Source organism: Amyelois transitella, chromosome 11 (genome assembly GCF_032362555.1).
Source record: "Amyelois transitella isolate CPQ chromosome 11, ilAmyTran1.1, whole genome shotgun sequence".
In the NCBI taxonomy this organism is placed as follows: Eukaryota; Metazoa; Arthropoda; class Insecta; order Lepidoptera; family Pyralidae; genus Amyelois; species Amyelois transitella.
The window spans coordinates 76,898-99,074 of NC_083514.1; the positions used below are offsets into that span (position 1 = coordinate 76,898).

Consider the following 22,177-nt stretch of genomic DNA (forward strand, 5'->3'; position numbering starts at 1 on the left):
GTTAAATACGAGTTAAACTCCTATGAATGAGTAACTTTTAATTTTTATTTCAAGGAGGTTCAAACTTTGGTAGCTGGTTCGTAAAAAAGTGACGGTTCCGAAGCTCGGCAAAAGGGATCTCGGCAGAACTGAAAAGCACTTTGCTTTTCAGTTCTGTGCGTAATCACCAGATGGCGCTGCCATTTCTGAGCTGAACATAAACCTATACACGGTTTCTGGTTTCAACCATAAATCTATTCTTTGTTTGGGCTATAAATCATGGATAAAACAAGGATAATATGTAAATAGCAACTAATATTTAATATGTTGAAAGATTTAGTTCTAATATACACCAATAACAGGTAATACTCAACGCTCGTCATAAATATTAATTTGAACTAATAATATTTTATCATAAATATAATTGTATTGTGATACATTCCTTGATGAGGTTGATCTACTTTTGTTTACGACATTTAGGCTATCGTATCGTCAAATATGGCCCAATACCATGAGTCCGATTTACTGTACCTAGACCCTTTACCCTGGCCTAAGGAATAAAGGCGTGACATACTTATGTCTGTGTTATTGATAATGTACCTAATTTAACATTTTTACATAATATTCTCACTTCATAAAAAGTTTCATAAAAAGTTCTCAAATATTAAGGAAATAATACTCACACGATTCATATATTGTTTTTAATATTACATAGAACATTTTAATTATATTATATTTTTAAACATCTCAATTTATTTGACAGAGAACCTTTTGTAATAAAATTTGCATTACGGCTGGAAACTCATTAAAATTTCTGAATAAAAATTCAACAATAAAGCTTTTAAAAACTTGAGCTTAGATTTTAACAGGTACCTAAACGCGAAGGGGTACGTACTGTCGCTAACAACTTTAAATACTAGAAGCGTTTCACGTTTCCCACAAAACGTCTGAATGTCCGCTGGAGCACTAAACTAGGTCGGGGGGGCGGCAGGCCGGGCGGTGCACGGGCGTGGGCCCGTCCGGCGCGTACGACGGGTTGGAGTCGCCGCGCTCCGCCTCCACGTAGCCCGCGTTCTCGATGATGCGGCATCTCGCCGTGTCCGGTTCTCGTTCCACGTACAACAACCGGGCCGGCCTGCCGCCGAGCGTGGAGAGGGTGCTGGGTGCGCTCGAACGCGTGATGGAGCCCTCTCTGAGCGCGACCGATCCTTTCCTCCGCTCTGGCGCCGGAGAGCCTCTGTACTCCGAAGTGTCTGGTCGTTTGCATCGCAGCAACTTGGCGAAGGCGGCCCGGAAGCCGGCGTTCTTCCACGCGTAGATGAGCGGGTTGATGCCGGAGTTAGACATGGCGAGCGAGGAGGTGAGCCGGTACGCGATGGGGCTTTGCAGCGGCTTGATGGGCAGCGTCTGCGCGCACGCCACCACCACGAACGGCATCCAGCACACGGAGAAAGAGCCCAACACTAGTAGCACCACCTACAATTGACAACCAATATTTCAAATGTTCTTTAGCTTTTTTCAAATATGTATATAAAGGGATGACATATCAACACATAAACAGCCCACATTTACGGATTTATGGATTTAAAATTCGCATGTACGTTCCTTTTGTGGTCTGGGTGTGTACTAAGATAGGATTTGACGAAATTTGTAGTCGTTTCTACATAAAACGCTACAACAAAATAAAACTTGTTAATATTGATAAATTAAAAAGGAAATGTTTTGTTATGTAGAAAAATATCAATTTATCACTACTACAGTAATATATTATCTGTAGGTTTGGTTCTCCCTTTCCGTATCAGTTCGGATTTCAAACTTCCGGATGAAGCGTCATCGCGAACTTTTGCGATAAGTAGGAATCTAGTTCAGTTATCACACAACTAGTTTTTGAGAACATTTATTTACTTTTGCGTGTCGTTTTTCTCGAATTGAAAAGAGATTATGAAATAGCGATGATGAAGAAAACTTAGCTTATTGTTAGCTTCAAATCATTGTTGTATATTCATTAAGTTGATTCAAGTATACAATTTTAACAAATGTTGGCTCTGAAACTAGGCGTCGTGAGCTTCCCTAAGACAGTGACGTCATACTGTGCATACATGTCACAGAGTAGGACAAGTTTGTTACATAGTTCACTGTTTCTGTTTGGCTTAACGTGTTTCGAGAGGTATCCTTTTAAAATTTCGGGAGAAACACAGATTTAGCTATTAATTAGACACTGCGTACTTAGCCAGGATGTCTATATTTATTTATTTTTCACTCATTATACATGTCTGACGATTAGGGCATGTACTCGTAACATTCTAACTCCTTTTTAAGACGGTAAAATGATATATAATATAAGATTGAACCTGAATGCTCTTCCAATCATTGGCGCCGGCAGGGCAGCAAGTGTTGGCGCGCATCCTCCTGGCGTGGCAGGTGGCCTCGCGCCAGATGCGCCAGTACAGCACGAACATCACCAGCCAGATCAGGGAGAACATCGGCGCCAGGATGCTCGTTGTGTACGCCTTGGGCACCACCTGGAATGTTAAATAAATAATTATTGTGTAGCGAAAAAAGTCTAAACAAAACTCGATCTAAAGTGCGCGTGCCTAGATATCGTGACTCGACAATACTCCTGCGAAATCTGGCTTGTCGATTAACCTCTCTGTCACTTCGTTACTCTGTTGTCTTAGTTGAAAATTATCTATGGAAATATTCTGGCAAAATGAAAACCGTATAAAAAACAGTTCCTTAATGCCTTTTTTTTCCTAAAAAATGACCTTTGTTCAAACAAATAGTACAATTACATCGTCGATTCAGGTACTGACCTTCTCATAGCGGCCAAAATCAATATTTCGTCATGTCAAATAAAACTCCCTGTATATTCACGAGCTAATCCGACAAAATCAATAATTATTATTTAAGTTACAAGTAATCAGCATATTCTATGTAGATTCGGTGGTCAGGATTCCCAAGAAATATCGCGGATTCGTGAGAGCATGCGATCGGAATGATGGATGTTAAAAGTTTGTCCTTCGGCCCACTATCGGGGGAAACATTCACCAAGTACTTCTATGAAAAGAAGGTTTTAATCTTGTTATATTAAGGAGGTATTTAAGTTCATGCGGTATATTTAGACTATTGGTAGTCTTCGTTTACAAAGTTCTTAATCAGTGAGAATCCTATTTAGCGAACAGGTTCCGATCATCGGAATCATGTTACATCTATCTAGTGAGGATAATTTTGGTTGCGGATCAGATCGCGACGGGGATTACGGAGACTGACCCCAGGAAAAATGAGTTTCGATAGACTGACCTCGAACCCCGAAGCATGGCTGCGGAGTGTATACTCTATACTACTCACGTAAACATGAAAAAGAGAGTTGTTACCATGTTCATTTCGCAAGCGACGCCATCGTGCCAGTCATTCCAGAACATGGGGATGCAGCTGATGCACACGGCCACCGACCACGTGGCGCTCATCAGCAGCCGCGTCACCAGCTTGGTCATGTACCGGCTGTAGTGGAGCGGGTGCACGATGGCGATGTATCTGGAAGAAGCCGAAATGCCCTTCAGAACAAGTTCTTATCCTCTCGTGTAACTCGCAATGATATTATACGGATTATGTGATCTTTAATAGTTTGTTACATTACATACATTCATAAAGGCACGTTTATATCTCTTGCGGGGTAAACAGAGCCCATTGGCTTGAAAAAACTTAAAGGTCACGTTTCGCTGTATGGCTTTATGATGGAATTGAGGTTATTCATAGTTTATTTTATTAAAAACCACTTTATGCCGTTTCGAGCCTATAACGCCCCAGCAAATATTTAGGTAATTCAATATAAAATTACGTATTTTTTCTACCAATTGAAAGGTTCCGTGACGAAATAGCGTGTTACGAGTAGTGCCTTATGCTATTCTTATTCAAATATCCAATTTCATCGGATCGCGAGGTCAATCTTCTGTAAGAATTCCAAGTATTGCACGAAGTCGACTCACCTGTCTACAGCTATTGCAATGATGTTGTATATTGACGCCAGACACGCCAGGATTATCAGGATGAACCTCATCAGACAGGACCATTTCACTTTGCCAACTTCGGAGTCCAAGTAGAAGACGAGATGGTAGGGCAGGGTGAGACCGACCATCAGGTCGGATATGGCCAGGTTGAGCACGAACTGATTGGAGACGAGGGAGGACAGTCTCCGACTCAGCGTGACGGCTAGGATGGTGAGAGTGTTGCCGCTAATGATCAGCACCATCAACGCGCCGTCGATGATGCTCCACGCCCAGTAGTTGTAGAGGTCCGGCGAGTCCCCGGCCGCGGTGTCGTTCCACCCCCCATCGCTCTCATTGAGTGCCAAGTCCATACCATCGCTGGCCGCGGACGCCAGCGCCCCCCACGCGGAGTAGTCCGACGTCGTGGTCGAACTCACGCGCACAACATCTTAACCGTTAACGTCACTCAACACTCGCGATGTGTCCGAACACTTTAATATAGTCTCTTGTTTGAACAGTTCACACATTTTTATGGCAGCTTCAGTGAAGCCGCTGTGGATATCTGGAACAGGAAAATACATTTATTTTTAATTTATTACGAATGGACTCACCAAAGGCTGTTGCAATCAGTGGCCGCTTTGTTCCATGAAAACCATAATCAGCTTATAGGTATTGACTACTGGTGATTTTATTTCTTCAGTGTTTAATTAAAAGATCGCGAATGTACCTTTTATCTTTAAAGTGAAACTAGACATTATAAAAGAAATCCATAAGCATTTTTTGCTTTAGCTACAGATAACTCGCATACCTACTTTTTTATTTATCTCTAGCAACCAATATTTATTTACAATTTACATCTTTTGTGAAGTAGTTTATTTGAAAATAGTAAATGGACTGCACAATTGCATCGGGGGCGTTAGAGATTCAATATTCAGGGCGCGTGTATCAGCGAGTTGGTTGAGGGAAGTCCGCGGCCGGCGCTGGAGTTCCAAATCACATTACAAACTTTTTGAAGGGATCTCGAGTTACTGCTGTTCCGGTCCATGAATAATTTATGACCACAATATGAGACGCGCTCAGTCTGTCTGCAGACTAATCGATCGCTATAAATGAATTATTTTCAGACGCCGAAGGCCAGGTGCTTCATAAAGCTGTTGCTTCGGTAGTAACAAAATATTAAAAGCCAAGAAATTTGAAGGACTACACATCCGTTATTTATTATTTACTAACATAGGCTCACTGCAATCTTACAAAAGCATGAGTAATTCTTTTGAATATACTACTAATATACTACCTACAATAAATATCGGAAATTTACCGCAAAGCGTAACTGCGGATAGGCAGCTGGTGATTGAATAAAGGAATAAAGTGACTCTGTTAAGGCAACGCTAGGTGCGCGAAACATATTTTTTGACTATGAAATATTTAGGCGACTGGAACTGACAAAGTCAATTATATCGGGAGTCATCTCGGAGCGGCCGGCGCGAATCTGCAAGTCAAATGCGACAGATCAAAGACTTACAACAGGCTTCGTTTTAATTTATTAACACCATTCCGCCCGTCGCGTTTTAACCGATTTTTCTTTTACGAAATAAAAGAGGATACGGACAAAAGAACTTCCTCGAATATTTTTTCCACTTTTCCAATGTCAAAGCAATTAAGTGTAGATAATAAAGACAGGACAGTTCATTAATCTCAATTCGGCTCGGGTATCGCAGTATCCAGCTCGGTTAATGCTGATATATGTTTGTCTAACAAATAAGAATCGGCAAATACGGCCCGAAAAGTAAATGGTGCAGAAATTTATTGGTTCCTACTTCGGGACCGTAACGGTGCGGGTTCGGTGCCCCGTTTATGATAATGTGAGTGCTGTGTAATGTCACCATAATTTGACGAGCTGAATGCCCGGCCGAAGCTGGAGGCGAAAGTAAGCAGAAAAGAGTAACGAGATTTAATGGTACGAAAATATACAATTCGATTCGTAGCACGAATTATGCTCCTGGCTTCACTGATATATTGGGCTGTGAATTTTGCCTACACGATGAAGTACTTGATGAATTAAATGTCAAAGTGGTGTAGTTTAATCTCTGTTGAGATATTGTATAGGAAAATGGCGCGATAATAACAATCGTATGCAATAATGAATCTGAAATTCAATAAATAGTGACAAATTATTCAATAATTTTAATCGTTTATGACAAATATGCAAGTCCCGAAAATCACCAGCAATTAGATATATTGGCACACAATTATTATCTATTTCCTTATATTTTCAGAATTCAACCTCAAGTCTATTAAGATACATTCCCAAGGTCTCTCGTCTATGTTTAGAGAACAATTTGTACGTTGGCATTGGGTGTGATGGTATCGTGTATTGGATTACCATCGTGGTAAATTATTTATGGGGTATCTGTTGCGTCGTAGACACGATAGTTGAAGTGGGTGCTGATGGAAATAGAATATGAAAAGTCAGTTACAATCATCTATGAGCGGATATGAGTGTCATTTGTAATGAGGAAAATAAATGCCGTATAGAACGTGTGACAAGTTCAATTTAAATATATAAGGATTATGTTGTTTTAAAACAATGTAAATATTTTAGGGATGCAAGAAATGAATTACAGGGTAATCAAATGCGAAAAACTGTAATAATCTTAACGAATCCAATCGCATAATGCAGATTAATGTTCTGAGAAACATTTTTGCAACAGATCCTAGTTGTGGTGCAGCTCAACAAGGTCAGTAGTGGATATCTTGATATCCAGATGAGCCTTAAAGAAAGGACCTTACAAAGACTTATAAGTTTGGGACTCGGTACGACAGTTTATAGTTGGTTCGAAGGAGTGAACTTAGCGTGTCTGTTACATTGAATTCTATTACTATAGATTTTTGGGAATATTAATTCAAAATTTGAATAATTTTATCCGATTGTTCTATATGACCGAATTTGTAGTTGCGACTGTCAACGAAATTCTTAAACTTTCATTGGTATCAAACTTTAAAACCAGGTATATCTACGAAATTCAACAAGTTAGTTGTTCGTACGGTGTTGATTGATGACACTGTGTGCAGGCCACTTCATTAGTGTCGTTACAATTGTGGTTCATTGAAATCGATTTGTATGACACTATTAGATGTAAACCGCACGTAGTGGCCTGTCAAATTAATAAAATAAGCCTTATTTAATTCAATTTTGAAATCGTCTATACGTGTTTATATGTAATTACTTATTTTTTGCCTTAAATACTCAATGTATCGCATGAACATAGTCTAAAGTATAGAAGTTGGTTGTATTCTGGTTTATAAGTCAAAACTTGTAACTATGCGGCAGAAACAGAAAAAACATTTTTTAAGAATAATTAAGTGAGAAATGTAAAAGAAAAAGTAATAAATAGTTTGAAACCAACTTTCAAACTTGTATTAGAAGTATATTGAAATCGAAAATACACTGTAATGGAAACAATAGGAATGCTTTAACATTCTGTCCTTAATACAACGTCGCGTGACTGATGGCCGACCTTTCTCATTCAATTTACAACAATTATATGTATCGACAGCTAGTGCCCACGGGGTGTAGGAATTATTTTTAATTTCGCGGGAACTGCACGCGTAGCAAGGAATCAATTCTATTGTGAAACCACGGAGAAAAAAGAGGTTGCTTATAACTATTAAGACTATGCAATAACTGCTTCTGTGAACCAACGTTAATATAGACTTTATATTAGATTCGTAATAGCGATTCATACAGCGTTATAAAACTACATGATTACAGCTCTTCCGAAACTAATAATTGTAGCTTTGAAGGTCGTAGCGACAGGAAATGGATGAATCTGTAGTTTTTCGAAATTAAAGGATTGTATGAAATATTTCATGTTAAAACTTAATAAAAAAAATATTTCTTTGTATGTTTGAACGATTTTATCTGAGTTGATTACTCTACGATCCTTTTTTGTACAAATCTCTCGATCTTTTAACATGAAATGGGGCTGAACTCGGACCTTGCGAGAGGTAGAGAATTTGCCAAGTGAAGAGCTATTTAAGAAAATCCGACGCCCGGGCGATGGGCGTCCACTATGACATCGTATCATATTTCTAATCTAGTGTTATTGCATTTTTTTCCAACACTCAATTGATTGGTATTTCTGTAATGGATACGGTTCCAGGCGGGCCCGCTATCTACTATAAGTAATAGAAAGCTGATCGTGCTAGATTACATTCAAACGATATCATCGGCATGGGGTGTTAGTATAATTAAAACTATTGTTACCTAACTTAACCTGTCTATATTTCTACAGTGCTACTTTTGTTTTTGTTTATATTGATGGTTTCCATGGATGAATTAACAATTATTTCAGTGTTATAAAATTAATTTTGTAAACTGATAATGAAACATGCTAAAAGTCAAATTAGTTAAACTTAAAACTGGTTTTGTTATATAGTATAACACATATATATTAATAGCACCAACGTAGATGCCGTCTTTAGCAGGATTGTGATGAGAGAGGGAGATAAAACATGAAATACAATTTGTTTACTCATAACATGGCCGTAATGAGCCATCCTGACCTATATCTTATCGTACTGATAGCGTCCGATGAATATTAAAATGAAAGTACCAGTGTACTACATACGAATACGTTAGGCCACATACTTTGAGCTCAAGAGTCGTTTAGAATAACCTTTTTAACAACAACAAGGGTCAAAAGCAATGTTACAGAGTGATTAAGTGTTTTGTAATGCCACCAAGACTGATTGTTAGTTATAACATTTGATTAACTTCTGGTTGCAATATTTTCGTTCGATGATTCTCTAGTTATTATTAAAATCATCATAAACTAGCGAGAATCAGCAGACCTACCGCTTTATGGCCAATTTGTTACACAAACAAGGAAGGGATTCGCGACTTATTACATCACTTTCTCAGTGATATTAATGAAACGAAGGTCGATGACATTGCGGGCTACATGTGACCGTGTGAAATATATAAAAAAGTGTTGAAACTGCCATAACGAAGCCTATCGAAACGCGAGACGTTTATATTGTAATACTCAATTTTATTACCTACTTCAAATTGTTATGAACTTGAAATTTTATATAAATAAGAGTTGCTAGTGTCCGTATTATTTTGCGTTTGTTTTCACGGTTTATGTAATACAAATAAATATTAAATTTATTTTAAACATAAAATTATGAATAAATTTTGTCTTGCTTGACAAATATCTAAACGTGATATAATTCAAAAAGATAGCTTCGAGAGGAATAGATGCATTCAGGTGCGCTGTAGCTGTAGTTAGGTTACATAAAAATAGAAACGTTTTATTTTGAAACCAAAAAGTTCTTCATGCTCCTTAAAGATACATTTAGAGAAATGAACAACAAAATTAACGTTAGCAAACGTCAAGAACGTTCGACATTCCTAAGAAACAGTGATAATGAGATTTCGTCGATTTTTGTACCGTGGTCACCAGTATCTATCAAATATTTGTCGATTTACATTAAGGAGAGGATTCTTAATATAATATTATCGTACATTTGTACCAGAAGCATTTCGTTTCTAGGCTAACTATTGTGGGAGACGGCATGTTTACTCTTTAGAGAATCTAGTTGAGTGTAGCAGCAATGCTGACTCGCCCGGGCCCGCTCTCGCCGCTAGGACGCTCGCCAACTCTTTGTTCCTTCACAAACGTTCGCCACATTATCCTTGTTATCTTATCTCCACAACATTTCTATTATGCCCAACTTCTGAATACTAAATTAGAATATTACTATTAGATCTTCTCGAAAGTACTTCCTGTTGCTTTCATAAAATGCTTCAAAAATTACCTTGTCCCTATTACAGAACAAATATGGCAAAAATTTGTCTTTTTTGTTTGTGTCGGCAAAATATAACAATTAGTTACAAATAAAAGCTTACTATTTTTTGGAAAGATAATAACTTTTAATCATGTATGTATGAATTTGAGTTTCTTCTTAGCGGTAGTTTGCGTTCCTCTTTGCGGACCTTACGAAACTGGCAAGTAGCATTGTCACGCGCAACAAAAATTGAGTTTTGTCTTCTAACCGCTAATGACCTTAACGAGGGGCCCATTACTTTTTGACTTCAATACTTTGTTAAACTTAAGAGTTACTTTAGTATAAAAGCAAAGCTCGTTCGCATAACGCACTCATTGAAGCGCGTGTGTAGGTAATGTTTCCTTACGATTCTCATTTGTACAGCAAAATGCACAGCTAAATGCTGATTAAAAAGGCCCGTGGCGAAGGTGGCCATTGTTTCAGGCTTAGCTGCGAAATGTGTTTCACTTCTTAACGACGAATAAAGAGCATTAAGTGACGTACAGTAAAAGTCCCGGTGCACGTTTCTGTGCTGTACTGGTAAGGGTCCGGAAATTTACTCCACTACGGTACTTAAATGCGGGGTAACAGAGATCTGGGTCGCATTAATCTAATGCATGCATCAAAATTCTAAACCGTCTACAAAATTTGGCGGTGAACTGATGGGTTAATCTGTTTATAAAGGAATTGTTTTCTGTTACTAAGCAGTTAACTTGCGTTACCAGATTATTTGAACTTTGAAAGGTGGCAGTTGATCAAGGCAAATAAAGCCAATTAATTCGGGGATTTCGCAAACATTTAGAATTAGTGGAACGAGGGTCAAGTTCGTAGGCCTTCCGCGGCGCTTTTGGTGTTTCCAATTGGCCGGCGTCACGGCAGCGCTGGTCTCAGCCACGAACGCGGTCACCCGAGTGAGCCTTGTTTCTCCGTGGCGTTTAATTACACTGCTGATTGCGCAGTTATTTATCAATTTATGTAATCGTAGTTTGTTTTCTACATATCTCTTTTTCGCCAATTCACACTTTTTAGAATGTTATAATCCATGAAGTTATACATATTTCCTTGCTTATGCAATGATACTTTTAAGTATTTTTGTCCTAGTAATACCTCTCTATCAACGGAGCTATAAGACTAAGCATAAGAATGAGTAGAAAATACGCCTGTTTGCGCTTACGTCACAGCTTTAGATTCAAGACACGACCGAAGTCTTACATCAACGTCCCCTACGAAGCAAACCGCCCCCCATTTATCAAAGTTAAGCACACTTAATCATTGGCTTAGTGTTCTGTCTACATAGTTAATTTTCATTTGTCTCGTAGCGTCATCTTTTGTTTATTCTATTTTGGTTTATTTGTTTGAAATTATTTACCTCTTATGAAGAAATTATAACAAGAATTGCTTTATCAAATTTATCACAACATAAAAGGCTATGGCATAAAATGTAGGGGAATAAAATAGCTTTAATACGCCAATGGGGTCATTCACGTAGCCCATAAGTACATGTGTCAACATGATAGACGCGAAGACAGGATGGAGAAACCCTTCGTGTTTTTGACAGAATCCACCGGATCTTACTTGTGCTATTGAATGTGATCAGTGCAGTACGAAAGGGGAACAACATTGGGTGTTCCACACGTTGCCTCTCCTCCCGCCCAGCGGAGCAGGACAAATATATTGTGTTCTAGGTTTCGTTACTGTCCTTCATGGGCTATTGTTTCGCGGTATCGGTTACAGAATGCTGTAAAAACTTTTATATTGAAACTGGAATGTCTGCGATATTGAACTTGAGCAGGGAAGTGGTAGCAACTTTTATTTGGTTATAAGTTGCGGCCGGCATTCGATAAGCAATTTGCCGGCCACAGATATATTTCACCGAATAGTCCGTCTCGCGGGAGCCCTCTAAATCGCGTTAGTTGTGGAGCCCTGTAACCGGATTCGTCTCAAGAGTTGTTCAAGATTATTTTTCTTGAAATAGGTTAATCCGTATTATATTCAATTTGTAAACGAGAAGAGCTCGTAATCTCGGAGCGAGTTTTTTTAATTGCGGATCTCGTTGTGCTCTCCCCTATCTCGGCTTTATGGTCGTAATAAAGTGCAGTGCTAGGTTGTTTGTCTCCACTATTTTATATTCTTCCACTACACCAACTTAGGTTTGTCTGTAAAACTAGCCGGCACGTGTATGAAAAGTGATTTTGATCTCTTTTGAAATCATTTATTTACCATAAATTATCATAACATCTCTCTTCGTCTGTCACCCCGGGAAAAAGACATAAATGTATGTTTGATTAGCTTGTAGCTAAATTATTTCCTTTCTATATTGCTAAATGGGGTCCATAATCAATTTAATTCATCAAAGAAAGCAAACATTTCGTCATTTATTTGAAACACGTTTAATAAGGGGTTAAAAGTTATAACAACATAACAATGTCAAGTTCAAAGCGGTTCCCGAGTTTTCGCGCCGTCGCTCGCACAGAGCTCTTTGTTTTGAAGTTGAGAGCAGAATCGCGGCTCTTGACAGTTGCACATGCTTTTAAGAGGAGAGTTCAGCAACTCGCGCCGCGAAGTCAATCCGGAAAGTTGCAGGTTTGGATCGCAAGCGGGACAGACAGGCGAATTAATGGGTTGTGTTTGATGAATTCCTGGATAGCTGTTTCCGACATGGGCCACTCAATTATTTTCTTGTTGATTTTAAGAATTGAAATCATTATTTTCATTTATGTTTGTGTTCTTGGAAATTCAATATTTGGTATTGGTGCGTAATCTAGGTTTTTTTTTTTATAGACAGAGTGTTTTCATAATATAAGGAATGGCAAAAAAAGAACCAGAATGTAACATTGCACCGAAACAAATGTAAAACAAGTGAGAGTTTGAACACAAACCATCTCCATTCATACCTGTTATTTGTATAACAAGACGTTAAACAATGATGTTGTGACGAGTCGTCCGCAGCACCCGCTACGATTCCATTTAATAAGAAGTGGCACAAACTCGACCTAATTCTTAATAAATTTTCCTAACTTGAGAAATAACCTAGTATTGTCATTCCAAAGCTGTAGGAATCATGTTCTGTGGAAAGGAGATTTCTTGGATTCCAGGTCTTTATAATTACTTTCCCTTACGTTCATTATTTTTGTCATCTCGTTACCGAAAATCCGACATTAAAAGTTAACACAGGGAAAACTTGAATAGTTTGCCAGTCCATCTATTTTATATACTTTTGTTGGTTCAAGAATAGAATTGAAGAATAAATAGTAAATTGACATTAAATACCCTACAAGTGACCGAGTTACGTGTGATCTCCTATTATCGAGTTTTTATTATCGACAATTCCTTGTGTTTATAGCTGGCGAAACGATGGCCGACCTTGTACCTTCGAGGTGAAGCAGTCTCGTTCGCATCCCCGAATTTACGGCGATAATATTCAGAAACGACGAAGTTTATTGCAGTCATTTTAATATATTGGTCGAGTTACTAACAGTCGTGTATTCCCTGCTGCGGGTTACGACTCTCAAGGGCGGAATCCTGTTAATGGAATTGATAATAGGAAATCTTATTGAATAATAGAGTGCCGCAGTTTCCTTCAGAATTACTTGGGACTGAAACTTTGGAAAAGTTGCTGCTCGTTTTGGCGGTGGGGTGAGTGAAAGGACATTGACTCTTTTATGATATATTTGAGCTTGTCGGGGATCAGATATAACATGCGGGCTTTTTGGCACAGTTGAAAGATGACTATATCTATCTACTAGGCTTACTCGTGTTTTGTTTGACCTGTATATATTTGCATGAAGAATAACTTATATTTAGTTATTTTGTGGTGTCGTATCGAGTATGAATCCGTGTTTTATAACTAAGCATCATGTTTTATAACTAGGTATCATCTTTCACTTGGACCGTGATTGTATCAAATCAATGCATGACAGCAGCGTCCGTTGCACAACACTCCGTGAAATGAATTTAATCTGCACATTGCACATCTTCATTGATAATCTGCGGGAATGCAATGAAGGGCGCTGTTGCATTAGTGCATTAGCGTGCACCTCGCGCCGAATGCCCGCGATGCATGCACCAGACGGTTGTTTACGATCGAACACTGTTCAAGGACAAGTCGCTGCATCTTACACGAGTATGTGAGGTTCAGTATAGATGAAAATGTTGCAGTTTAGTTTTTAAGGCCTTTGACCGTTCTTAATTACTGCTGTGTCATTGGCGGACACATGAAAACGTTACACGAATATTGTCTCATGTTCGTCACGAATTGTTGTGTGTGTGTTAAATCGTGGATCAGAAGCTTATGATAATATTGCATCTTATTCAAGTATTAGATTAAAAATATCAAACTAGGTATTGATGTGAACATTTTTTATTTAGTAATAATATCTCTGTTGCGAAAGAAAATTCAATTCCCTAAAAATAGAAACTCTAAATGAAAGTTCTTCCAAATAGGCAGTTACATAAGTGAGGGCGGGCTAGGGTCGTAAAGGCTTACGTAAGTAAGTACCTCTGGACCCTGATAAAAATCGTACTTTAACTCAAAGCATAGTTCACCCCTAAGAACTGCCTAGATGAATACCGAATATGTTTAAAGTTTATCCCGCGACGCGTCGTCCAACGACCTGCAAAATTTTATTTCCCGAAAATCAACTCCCTAATTACCCCGTTCCGCCACATACATTTTAATGGTTCCCAATTTGCGCTAACCGTGTTCTTGTTTGTTTTTATTTCGTCGTATTTGTGTTTAGTCGGCGCGGTGACAAAAAGGGTTGCAGACGGATTAGGTAAACAGCACTCATTTTTTGAATTGAATTCGTCCACTCGCTCGTGCCCGTGTAAATATGCAAATGGTAGTTACGAGAGAAAATGGATCGGAGCGGATGAGAGTGCAAACACGAGTAGTGGGCATCGGCCGGCGGGATTCGCTCCCGGCGGTGTCAATATTTACCTCGACGAAGCTGCCATCGGTGACGCGCACCGCTTCCCACAGATACTGGGGGACATCACACAATTGTTACATCATACGTCAACACAAGTTTGCAAGTTGAAAATCCACATGTATATCACTCGAAACTTTGTAATCGATGGCGTGGGGAGCTGCGGAGACACGTGCGCTGGTGCGGGCGTTCTGTTCGCGACTGACGGCGGTCGCCGTCGCCGGCTGCCGGCTTCCAAATTCCAATTTGGAGGTCTATATGGGCATTAGGCGGGCGCACACTGTCGAAGGTCATGGTCTTTTCCCGCGAGCGGATGACGAGGCGGAGTGACCACTGGTTGATTTGTGGTTAATTGTTATGTTATACTCTATCTGTAGTCCTCTCTAGGAAGTCTGTTGATCGCTCGTCGCACTTGTTTTTGTATCGCACATAGTTTGCGATTATCAGGAAATTTTTGTGTCTTTCGCTTAACATTGAATATTGCTATCGTAACACGGGATTTGATTAGATCTAACTAAATTTTAATTGTTGTTTATTTAGGCAGGTTTAGGTACGTGTTATAACTTAGGAACTCTGTAACCACGTTGATTTAATGTGTCTGGGCCGCGTGTTTAGCAGTCCGACTTGTCTGGGAGATAACAGTTAATAATTTAGCAAGATCGCGGTGCTCAACCACTGGATGCTCCCTTCTTACTAAATATTTAACGGATGGAGTTATGTAGTAGATACATATATTCGCATTCATTTTACTTGTACGGAATTAAGTTTCGCATAGTTATGTAACAATATCGATTAATTTTGAGTAAATTATCAACTTACTACAATATTATTATTTTATGTTATTGCTAACAACACATCGATATGTCGCTTTTTTATTTAATTATATCCTTTATTGCTTGCCGGTTGACTGCAAGAGATCCCTTCATGGGATAAGTCCGCCATTGCAAGTGATTTATTTCTTTATAACTATTTCTTGTAACTGTGTAAATTTCTGTGTAATAAAGATAATACATACAAACAAACAATTTCTGCTGTATATTCTGCCCTGAAGAAAAATATCAGTACGAGTATAGTTTGGTATAAAGTAGAATTTTAATATTGTATAATTTGTTCATTCGCTGTTGGATTGCCGAAAGGAAATAGTAAATACAGATTCGTAATTGGTTTGAAATATCGGTATGGCAATATTGTGTGTTGACGTTTCATTAATTATTATTGAATTATACAAAATAATATTATATGAGGTTAATTACAAGTATAGATTCTTATTGCATTTGAATAAATGTCGAAGACTAATCTTCAAACCAAGGCGTAAGGCATTATCGTATTTAATTCCTTATAAATTTTTCATACCTCGTGTTGTTATTGAAAAAGCAAAAAAGCGATAATATAAATATTCTATGAGTATCGAAGAAAGGGTTTGTAAAAATATCATTTGGTAATAATTTCTTATCATGAGTTAGACATCGCGGGAAATGATTCAGCGCTAACGTAGGTCTTACATTTATTCAGCCGCTGCTCTTCCGCGCGTTTCTCGGTGCCATTAAAATTCAACCCTTATTATTGTAGCAAATTGCTGGTCCGGTTAGAATTAATTGGAGTTGCCGTTAAATATCAAGTTCTGTAATTGTGGATTCAGGTTTACATTCATTACTGCAAGAGTTGGCAAAAGGCGCTTGAAAAGTTGTCGTATTATAAGGTATTGTTGTTATTAGCATTCATTGTCTGTGCAACCTTCGTGAGGAACAAGTGCTCTTTATCTGTGTTTCACAATAAAGACGTTCGTCTACTTGATCTCTCTTTTGCATCATCAACTTTTAAATCAATGCACATGTCCAAAATGTTACAGAAGTTACTTGCGAAGTCGCGTTTACGTGAAATATCGTGAAACCCCTAGCCGACGGGAGGCCGACCACCGGATTACTGTATCTGCGGCTATCTCCTTATCTGCCTATAAATGGACACCGACTTCCGTTACTAAAGGTTTATCGCCAAAATATAATTTGCACGCTATTACTTTCATGTCCTTGTCACTCGCGAAATTGGGTTATCATACTTTTAGTATTTTTTCGGTTGTGTTCTCATTGGGGAGGACATGGGGTCCGCTTAATTGCGAGTAAAAGGCAGAAATACTTTGAATTTTCGTCACCAATAATTTTTAATGTGCGATTTGATCATTAAAGTAGTTTCAGTAGTAGCAAGTAAATGAATTTGATCCTGTATAATCGGCTGTAATTTGTGTCATTTAAAAATCAATTGAGTTTACTAAAATGAATTTAAGTAATTTATCATTACAATATTTATTTGTCTTTTTATCTCGTCAACATTTGTCTACATCGGCCTCTGCAATGAGCTTTGGTCGTCATCTTTTTCAAACAATTTAAGCGCATCACGAATTATATTTTAACAAAATTTCAACTCGTTATCAACGTTCCCTCAGGAATTTAATATGCGGCGAGAATCTAAGCGATGCCGAGGCTGAGAAGCGTTGACAAAATTGTAGCGCAGTTTAGCTCGCTCCGCAAATATGTTGTAATAATTTGAAATAAAAAAATACTGGAAAGTGTATTAAACTTGCAAGTTTCCGCCTGCACATACTTGAACTTAATCTTTTTTTCGATGGCCATAGAAATTAGTGATGTTTTCTATGTAGGCGTATATAATAAGGCTCTTATTCTTATTAACTTTCAAGGTAGTCACCAAAAGCCGATCGCTGAGTAAAATCTCAGGAGAGCCTTAGCTATATTAAGCACAAAGAGGCGGCGTCAGATTACTTATTCAGGACGACTAATTTACTGTGTGCTGTCACAAGAGGATCCCCGGTACGGGACTACAATAAGCGGGCCTGTGGCCGATTTAATGTACATACAGGCATTTCATCGCGCCTGTTTCTCCGAGGGGGAGCAAACACTACATCTCTGCATTTTTTTCGATTATCAGCAAGCTTCACGTTATTTTCATGAAAGCTCGTCGGTTTGGGCTTCACTTGACCTGACTGTATTTCTTGAGCAATGAGAAAGTTCAATTTATTATATATTAATTCACATAAATGTTCCGTATACGACGAAGCAGCGATTGTATATTTAAAAATAACATCTCGTACATGTTTTGTTTAGTTTGTTTTGCGGTATTCTGGCAGACGAAGGGTTATAACCGTAAATTAAAAATTAAAGCTTACCTGTAAGTTAGTATAATTTCGTTTCACAAAGGAGAAACTTCAGAATTAAATAATAAAAAACATACATGGTTTTAAATAGCGCTTGTATCTTGTTTCATAAATTAATAACTAAGTGCCGTGTGGTTCCCGGCACCAATACAAAAAAGAATAGGATCACTCCATCTCTTTCCCATGGATGTCGTAAAAGGCGACTAAGGGATAGGCTGACAAAGTTGGGATTCTTTTTTAGGCGATGGGCTAGCAACCTGTCACTAGTTGAATCTCAATTCTATCATTAAGCCAAATAGCTGAACGTGGCCATTCAGTCTTTTCAAGACTGTTGGCTCTGTCTACCCTGCAAGGGATATAGACGTGACCATATGTATGTATGTATGTATGTATTAATAACTAATTATGAAATGAAGTTAGAATGGCAGTGTTAGATTTATTTTCTAGATATTTTAAGAATTTTCTAAGGATTTTCTCTATTGGTTTTGTGTAATATGAAACTATTGTAATAACTGTTACCAACCGAAACGATAGTCATACTAATTTTGAAACTTATAACTGTTTTTCTGATAATTTGATTTTAAATTTCAAATCATGGCATACGTCGGCGCATAGGTCGCTCGCTTCGTCCTTCTTACTGTATAATCTTTTACTTACTAATTTATTGTTATCTATGAAAATTTCGCTGTCTTGAACTGAACATAAAATTTTCAGCACACCAAGTGTTATGCTAAACAAATTGAGAACATCAAGATTTAGCGAAATAGAGGAAACGCGTCCGAGCAATCTGTTAGAGTCGCGGCGGCGCGTGATTACTGTTATCAAGGCTCGGAGGAAAGGGCCGCCGTAGGGACCTTGGGCTCGTTGTGTTCCACAGCCTTTTGGCACTGCGTCAAGGCTGACTCCACACCCCCGGGGAAAAATCTCTTTCATACAAATATGTAGTTTTATGTGATAAGTAGGTATACATAGCGTGGCCACATGGCTTTGTGCTCTTGACATTAGCATAGAGCTGGATCGGGGCCAGCGGACATTCGATAGCTTACTATAATGCTTTATTGGGAGTTCCCAAATTCTTATTTTGAACTCTAGGAAAACTTGTATTGTTGCAATTCGTTGCCTGACTTCTTTATTTTTATTACTTTTCTATAGTTCATTACACCCACAATAAATGTTAACAGTACCTAAATAAAAGCAATGCGATTGCATGTAAGCTATTCTCATTTATATACGGATCAATTTTAACCGTTTAACCTTTGTAAGTATATAAATTTAATTTAGAAATTAAATTGTGAACTCTTTATCGTGTTATGAAATGTAAATATTTCTTAGAAAATGATGTTTTGTTTCAGGTAAGTGACCCGAGTTAAACTATTATCAGCAGACACATCGAGCAGGCAAACGGCTGTGACCCACGAAAGGTAGGAATATTACATGCTGAGTTTAAGGAGAGAGAGATAAAGATATACCCAAAAGTATGAAGTATGATAATGCGATAAGGCCGCCTTTTGTACATGTTTTCTTAACATAAGCTTGGGATAAATCTATTGTTATAATTTTAAGCGCAATAAAGGGTATTCTATCTATCCTATATATGAAAATCAACATGTCAATGCGCTACATTTTTTGCTCAAGTGAAGTGGAAACGGGCGAAATAAAAGATAAAATCCATTAACCAACTCAGCACTATAATACGATTTAATACTTCGCTAAATGTCGATCGCTGCAAATGCCAAAGATAGAGTGTCTTAAAGAGATCCGTTGGGCATCAGTTCCATACGCAAAGTACAGTCATCTGCAAAAGTTCATGTATTTGTTTTCATATCAAATACCCCCAAATTTGTACATGGAATTTACCAAGTGACAGTAGGTAGGCAGTAGGTAGACCGTACGTTTACTCGCGGTGTTTAGCTGATGTGTATATGTATCTGTGGGTCATCGCGTGTCACACACAACGTACTCGTATACAAACGTTCAATCTAGTGACGGGACTTACGTCATGGTATGCCACCATTCCCACATTTTATACCATTCACCATTATGTTAAAATTTATTTAGCTCCGGCTCATGTGGAATTTAATTAAGTAACTAATTCAAACGGCCTGTGCTATCGTTTTTAGGAGTAAACTACCCCTAAAAATGGTGTGTAAGAAAATATTAAAATTTAGTGTCAGGAATACCTACATAATGTGAATGCTTAGATAGTTTGGTCATGTGGACAGGATCAATGAAAGTCGATTAAGCAATTATACAAGGAGAGTGTGAATGAGAACGTTTGACGGGTGGGCTCGATAATTGACCTTGGTCAAGTCGGGCACGATCTGTCGACCATTATGAATGTGGGTGAAATGAAAGAATTGTGGCTACGGAAATATCGTCTATTCCTCGGAAAAGAGTTACGATTGTATGTATTTAATATCTGTGAATAAAACAAGTAGAAATCCTGTAGGAACTTAGGGCTTAAGAAATGAAATTACGAGTTGATAGTTCAACAGTCTGTAATCAAAAGAAGGCAAACTAAATTAACAAGGTGAAATAAAAAATCATTGAGTGAAGCAAAAAATTTATTGATGTTATTATAACGGAATGAATGAAACTCGAATTTTTGTATACATATTTCAACAAATCCTAATGCCTCTTTTGAAGCAGTATTAACTTGCTGAAGTAACAAATAGGGACGCCATTCCTCGAGCGTCCAGCACAAGCCAGTGGCGGTGGCTGGCTGGCATTGACATTGTCGGCGGCTGGCGAGCGGCCAAGCGCACCCCATAGCAACAGGGCGGAGGTCGCGTGCTCGGCCCGCAGCTTTCGACTTTACCGACCAGAGAATTAAGTTGTCGATAGATCGCCGAAGTTGCGAGCTGGCTTTAGTGCGGGCATGTGGCTTTTATCTCTGGGTTGATAGATCGGGAAATAAGAAAAGTCGGTGAAATTCCTCAGGGTTGCCCGACATAATGTTGTTCTGAACAATACGCTTGATAGATTGATTGCTGCTGACAATAATACATTTTTGTGAAATATAAATCAAGATGAATATTATTTAATTACTTTTTTTCAATATTAATATTGTAAAGATTATCATGGTTGTCCATGGTTGTCGCTTATGCCACTAAGCAAAAAAATCGATTTGTTTATATCTTATTCGTGAAACATTACATGAAATGTAAAACTAAAGTATCTTACTGCTCCACAAATGTGAAAGTTACCCTCAAAAGTATTTATATATACGATACAGTAAGGTTAGCAAAGCTCTAACTGACCCTCTGGCTTTTTTGGTAGAATGAAGTTTTTGGAGAAATATCGAAGTTTCACACAATCATCATTGTATGCTTGGTTATCAATATCTCAAAATAGATTCGTTCGCTATTTTTAAAATTTTAAAATAGATGTCAATTTGCAAAATTTTGTTGTGTAAGTGTTTTTGTGCTGTGGATAATGTTGTGTCTCTCACAAAAAGTAAAAAAATAATGTTCATTATTTACTTATTTTACTATTGGAGTCAGTTGGACTGAAAGAACAACTATTTCTTTAGGATACGTTTAATATAATCACGCCCTTTCGCTACATAGACAGAGCATCCATATTTTCACTAGCCTATAACTTCATTCCAATTCTTCATTCTATTCATGAAGTGATATGACAAAAGCTGATATTTTCCTAGTTTGAACCCGCGCGTAATCTTCCGAGCGAGCAAGAAGCGTGAAATGAGAGGGATTCATCAGATTATTGCAGCTGTAGGGTTCAACCTGCCAGATATAATGAGAACGTTGGGTGAATAGTCACATTAATGCACCTACTAGTACTTTATTACTACTTACGAGAATGCTATTTTGGAATCATATCCAAAGTTACTCGTGAGCATTTTCCGAACCTTTTGGTACAAGGGGGCGAAGGAGACCGAAAAGTCAGTATTCACAAAATTTGGATAATTACATTTGGTTTAGCCGTAGTTATTAATTGTGGCTTTGTTGTATTTCTGTATAGATAAGATACATAATTGTGTATTGATATATACATTATTCTGTGTTCTTACTTATTTTCTACTAAATTCAACATAGTGTTAAAATATTCAATTTCGTGGACAGGACTGTCACAATACAACAACAACACAATGGCTACTTAAGCGCAACGAAGCAGTGAGAACGAACTGCCTGCACCTGTATAGTCCGTAGGTTTCTGGAATATTCTGCGAACGAGCGTTCTCGGATGACGTTTTATTAGCAAATTGTAGCACGTGGTTTTTGTGTTCAGTTTATAAGAAAAACAACGTTTCTAGTTCTAATTAA

General features: G+C 38.1%; 2 protein-coding genes across 2 annotated transcripts in view; one reads left to right on the forward strand and one right to left on the reverse strand.

Moving 5' to 3' along the window:
* Positions 1–22,177, forward strand: part of LOC106139999 (serine/threonine-protein kinase SMG1) — a 95,977-nt gene that overhangs the window by 7,467 nt on the left and 66,333 nt on the right. The gene's annotated exons all lie outside the window — the stretch shown is intronic.
* LOC106140006 (D(3) dopamine receptor) lies at positions 732–14,913 on the reverse strand. Its single transcript, XM_013341523.2, has 5 exons — positions 14,737–14,913; positions 3,966–4,527; positions 3,354–3,513; positions 2,331–2,501; positions 732–1,455 (listed from the first exon to the last, which is right to left on the reverse strand). The coding sequence occupies exons 2-5, from the start codon at positions 4,334–4,336 to the stop codon at positions 946–948; spliced, it is 1,212 nt and encodes a 403-aa protein (XP_013196977.1). The 5' UTR covers positions 4,337–4,527; positions 14,737–14,913; the 3' UTR covers positions 732–945.

Bases quoted from the DNA above. Each gene is read 5' to 3' on its own strand.
- LOC106140006 (XM_013341523.2), bottom strand. From the start codon at position 4,336: ATGGACTTGGCACTCAATGAGAGCGATGGGGGGTGGAACGACACCGCG. The intron at 3,514-3,965 runs GTGAGTCGACTT...GGCTTCTTCCAG, and splicing joins ATTGCAATAGCTGTAGACAG to ATACATCGCCATCGTGCACC. The intron at 2,502-3,353 runs GTAACAACTCTC...TTAACATTCCAG, and splicing joins TCGCTTGCGAAATGAACATG to GTGGTGCCCAAGGCGTACAC.